At 29.2% G+C, this 5662-nt stretch overlaps 1 protein-coding gene across 2 annotated transcripts; it reads left to right on the top strand.

The window, feature by feature from the left end:
- The first annotated feature begins 2396 nt into the window (after nt 1–2396).
- LOC115233283 (lactase-phlorizin hydrolase-like) lies at nt 2397–5253 on the top strand. Of its 2 annotated transcripts, none has more exons than XM_029803600.1 (7): nt 2397–2838; nt 3153–3274; nt 3351–3608; nt 3799–3976; nt 4118–4509; nt 4607–4848; nt 5097–5253. In XM_029803600.1, exons 1-7 carry the CDS (start codon nt 2619–2621, stop codon nt 5230–5232), a joined length of 1548 nt encoding a protein of 515 aa, XP_029659460.1. In that variant the 5' UTR covers nt 2397–2618; the 3' UTR covers nt 5233–5253. The 2 variants fall into 2 exon arrangements, with proteins under 2 accessions (XP_029659460.1, XP_029659459.1); XM_029803599.1 differs by having other exon boundaries at nt 5064–5253.
- Nucleotides 5254–5662: the final 409 nt, after the last annotated feature.

Below are 5662 nucleotides of genomic sequence, written 5' to 3'. Positions count from 1 at the left end.
TTGATAAATCAATATATTTTATGCACCTTCAAACATATTTATTAAAAAATATATATATTATTCATTTTTTATATATAAAATTCTTTTCCCATGTGTCTTTTGGAAATATTGTACTTTCAATTTGTAGCCGAATCATTCTTACAGTTAATAAATTATTTAATTTTCTGATCACTGTCAGTTTCTGTAAATCATTTACGTTTATGGAAAATATATGGTACAAATGTAAAAATTTCATAAATATTCAAACAAGGAAAAAAGTTTGCAGTAATAAATTTCTCTTCATACTTTTAGGGAAGATCGTAGGTAAGATCAATACTACGAAAGTGGGAAATGGTCGACGGTAAAAGATGTTCACTGAACTGTAACAGTCGAATGTAATGACGCGTAAAGAAAGGCAAATATTTTTCAAATATAAGATTGTGTGGCAAGAAAAACTACAGCAATATATACTTATTACCCATAATATCGAAGATAAAATAAGATTTAACATTCTTTAATATCTGTTGTAATAAACCAATACAGTAATATCGGATAAAAATATTATTAAAAATAGGACACTATACATTATTATCTTCAATATGTTATGTATAATTTAATATTATACACGTTTAAAATTATATATTTACTTTTTAAAATGTGTATTTTTATATTAAGAAAGAAATACGCGTAAGAGCCATTGACTATATCACTAAAGTACTGCTTCAATTATCTTTTACTCGCATACATGTTAGACTTGGCCTTCAGAACATTATGTAATTATATGTATATCAATAATAATTTGTGCGATATACCAAATTAGATCTGCGCAATATATATTTTTGCATTTTTACTTTGTAGAAAACTTGTCTACGTATTGCATTCAACATTTTAAGAAGGTAAATAGTTATTAAATAAATATTAAATTGATTTTCATATTACATTTTTGTTATGACATTTATTTACAACGTACTTATATTTCTCTTTGCAACACTCAAAATTTTTAGCAATGCTTCTTGCTTTCTTTTCAGTTTTTATGATTCCGAGTGTGATTATGAATTACATTAGCAACATATTTCAAAAATATTATATCATGTCGAATAACACACCGAATGTGATATTTGAATATCATTTCTCTCCAGCTGAAATAAAATATGCAAATTTTCTTGCCAGTAATAAATTTCCAAACAATTTCTGTTTCGGGGTAACTACGTACTTCGGCATACCAGTGTGACGACGCATGGAATGTAACGAGTATGACATGAATAAATTTAATAAAATTTTCAATTAAAATTTTCAAAAAAGTTTAGAGTTTCTATTACTATGCTAAGAATCGAAGGTAATTTTAATGTTGATTTGATAAACTATAAAAATAGAAAAATACATAAAAAGTTTAGATTAAATTACAGAAAGTTTAAATTATAAAAAGTTTAGATTTATATATTAGATATAGTAGAGGGGGTCCCATAAACTTTTTGGTTCTTCTTCTAACTTTTTAATATTATATATATATATTGAAAATGTTAATCAATTACAGAAAAATTAAGAATACTCAATTATTATACATAGTTTGTACCTAAACAGAATTAATCAAAATTCGATATAGCTACTGCAAAAAAGGCGTATAAATTTTACAATTGGTTCACGTATATTCAGTCAAACTGGTGATTATCCGAAAATCATAAAGACTATAATAGATTGCAATAGCTATATGGAGAATATTTTCCAGTCTCACGCTTACCAACTTTTTCGTCTTTACAAATCGAGCAAATTATAGGATCTGTCGATTTTTTGGGAATCAATTATTAACTTTTATGGAAAATTTTTCAGATAACACTGATGTCTCGTCATTCGATAAGGATGCAGGTATTCGTCATGTTAGGCTGGCGTAAAGGAAATTAAGGTACATTCTTTATATATAAATATATTTCCTCTCATATTATTATTAAAGTCAATTATTTTATTTTAATAAAGAAAGAAATTTACTTGTTGGAAACGTTAAAATACATTTGATATTTCGTAGTACGCATTATTGGCAATTTTAGTAATGTAAATTTTAGAATATACCGAGGATTATCAAACTTATAGCATTGTTTGCATGATGATTATTCGTTGCCTGAACTTTGGATCACAGGAAATGATTATGCAGATTCTCATAGCAATATGGATTGGGAGGGGCAGTGTAGTTTATTATCATAAACATTTGCAGGCGGTTTTAAAGACTATGCAATAAGCGATCTTTACAGAGGAAAATAATTAATTATATATTTAGAAATCAATTATGTTTTTGAATATATGATATTGACAGTTGTTATAAATTTAACATTATTAAATAAAAGTTCCTATTTAAAAAAAAAGATATACTCACATATATTGCTGATATTGTGTAAGTTTTATCATTTGTATCATAATTGCAACCGTTATCGGTTGCCATAATTGCCTTCATTTTCGATGTAATTAAGGATGGATATTTACTCAACAATTTAATATCACATAAGACTTTACGGCCGCATATCTATCATAAAAACAGTAAAACTGCAAAGCTGATATTATTTCTTATATATATTATGTACTATATGTATCAAATAAAAGAGCAGGTTTCGTTTTACAGTGTTTTTCTCTTGTGAATAAAATCGAAGAAAATGTGGTTTTCGATCGATCTGAATACGTCTATAATTTATTTAAAATTTTATGGCACAATAATAATCTATTTTACTCAGAAACATATATCATATATATTATCAAAGGAAGATAGCGTGACATATAAGTTTTCTCAAGAACAAATCTATCTAGCTAATCTTTTGGCTCGTAATACATTTCCGGAAGATTTTCTGTTCGGTGTTTCAGCGCCTGTTGTGAATAGTAAGTAATAAAAATAAAGATTGATAGAGAAATCAGAATAATATCAGATATTAGATCAACATCAAAATAAATATTTTTAAATAAAAAAGAATAAATGTTTTTACATAAAAGAGAGAGAATGTGAGAGAGTCAAAAATATTCAATTATTTATCGATTTACTTTTTTATTTTAAGAGAGAGAGAGAGAGAGTTGCATATTTAAAATATGTAGTATGCCAGAAAAAATGTCAAATGTTATAAATATTTTTATTATTATTTTTTGTTACAAAACAAACTAATGCTAAAAAAAATGAAATAGATACAATGTCATTACAGATGAAAGAGAATTGCGTTGTATGATACGTGAAGAATCAGAATGTATCATGAATAATGTTACAAGATATACAAATTTTAACTTGCATTACAAAGAGGACATTTTGTTTGCAAAAAGTATCAATGTGAGTTTGCCCGCGAGGATATTATGACATAAAGATGCTCTGGTGTCGTCTTTGTAAGAAGTTTATTCATTTGCAGTCTAAAATGTTTAAAATGTCCTTGTCATGGACAAGAATTATGCCACATGGCTTCACGAACTTCATTAACCAGGATGCTATACAACACTATAATACTGTTATTAATGAAATTATAGCGAATGGTATGACGCCCATGGTTACCATATTTGACTGGGATTTACCGCTCAATTTACAACTTTTGGGAGGATGTACGAATCCTATGCTAGTAAAATGGTTCCAAGATTATGCTAGAATAATATTTGACGCCTTCGGAGATAGGGTACATATAGTAAACACAAGTGAAGGGAAGAAAACTTAATTTCACACTTCTCAAAATTTTGTAATTTCGAAAACAAGTGTGCAATTTTTTACGTATATGATATAAAAGTTGTAGAAAATTTATTATATTTTCTAAATTTTTTACATGCGTATTGTTTCTTTTTATACGCTCATTCTAACTCGGCTTTTAGGTGAAATTTTGGGTTACCATAAACGAGGTGAATCTGATGGCGTATTCTGACCGCAGTACGCATATAGCGGCAATTAATCAATCTGGCATTGCAGATTATCTTTGCGGTCATTATATGCTATTAGCTCACGCGAAAGTGTATAATATGTATAATGAAAATTTTCGCCAGTCACAAAATGGTATGTATCACCAACATGCATAATAATGGCAAGACTTGTCACCTGAGCTATAAGCATTCGAATTGCAAACTTTTATTTATCTGAATTTAAAAGTTCTTTTTGCAATGTATCAAAAGTGCGCTTTTTCGCAATCGGCGATAGGAAAAGTTGGAATTATTCAATTTTATACGTGGATGGAACTGCAAAATGATGATTCACAAGCCGATATTTACGGACAGAGAAGAGGCCTCGAGTGGTACAATGGCTGGCTCACCCATCCAATTTTCAGCAAAAGCGGCGACTATTCGAAACTGATGAGAAATCGAATAGACTTCAAAAGTCTCTTTCAAGGATTCTCTCGTTCGCGACTGCCTTATTTCACGGACAAAGAAGTACAACTTATCAAGGATTCCGCCGATTTCCTCGGAATTAATTTTTGGAGAGAATTTAAGATTCGCGCAGAAGAAATATGGAAAGGAGAAGTATCTTTCAAACATGACGCTGATATTGCATTTCTTTCAGAAAGCGAAAGTATATATAATACACGCACTGAGGTAAAAAGCTATGGATTATTACGAAAAATAAGAGACTATACATCGTATATATTATGCATAAAGATAATTTTTTTACAGTTACATGATTTGATTGCAGATTACAATGTCGGCATTCGGCAAATTATTAGAGTGGTTGGATAACAATTATATACTACCCGATGTTTATATAATTGAAAACGGTTGCGCCAATATTGGGGAAATTGCGAATAACGAAGAAATAATGGATATAAACAGAATAATTTACCTTCGACAGTACATATCACAAGTTATGAAAGCTATGCAAAAAGGTATCAACATTCGGGGTTATTTGATTTGCTCGTTAATAGATAGTTTTTTACGGTAAGTTTAATCTTTTATGATAAATTGATATTATATTTATTATATGTAATATTTTCAAAAAGCTACATTGCAATCAGAGAGGTAAAAATGTTACATATCTTATAAATTACATTTTACAGATGTTATATAATCATATATATATTAATAAAAAATAATTTAATGCAAATATCTATAATATTACATTTTTTTTTATTCAATATTTTTATATATTTTAGAGTAAAATTCGGTTTCTATCACATTAATTTCAGTAACAGTAACTTTACTAGAACATCAAAATCTTCATCGAAAGTGATCGCCGAGATTTTTAAAACGAGAGTTATACATTTGACAATAGAACCAGAGAGAGCAGAAATAACTTCTGAAATAGACGAAGAAATAATATGAGACATGCATATAAAATAAACATATATGTAAAATAAACGTGCAGAAATATAATAGCTCGCATAACTTGTTTAAAGAGAATTTGATATCATATGAAATAATTTAAGTAATCTAAATAAGAGTTTTACTTGTGTTTTACTGTATCGCTAAAAGTTTAATGTTGCAAACGTTGCATAAATCTGTTTAAATCCACAATTATTGATTGGAGTTACTTGCGCGTTTCCCACGTCAGTGTGTGCCTAGATCGATAAGTCTTTCCCCGATGTAATTCGCGTTATAACCGGCGCTTTGTGCGCGATTAAAATGGCACTCACGCGAATTCAGGAAATGCCCGTGGTACGACAGCGACGCGACACCGATGACAAGGAGCCGCGTAGGCAACGACCCGCTAATTTCCTCGCCAAATCGTCATGCATGGCTTGCGTCTGGGAAG

This window comes from Formica exsecta, unplaced genomic scaffold (genome assembly GCF_003651465.1).
Source record: "Formica exsecta isolate Colony F162 unplaced genomic scaffold, ASM365146v1 scaffold17, whole genome shotgun sequence".
Taxonomy (NCBI): Eukaryota; Metazoa; Arthropoda; class Insecta; order Hymenoptera; family Formicidae; genus Formica; species Formica exsecta.
Note: the sequence above shows the minus strand (reverse complement) of the source record. Positions and strands in the feature narration are given on the sequence as shown.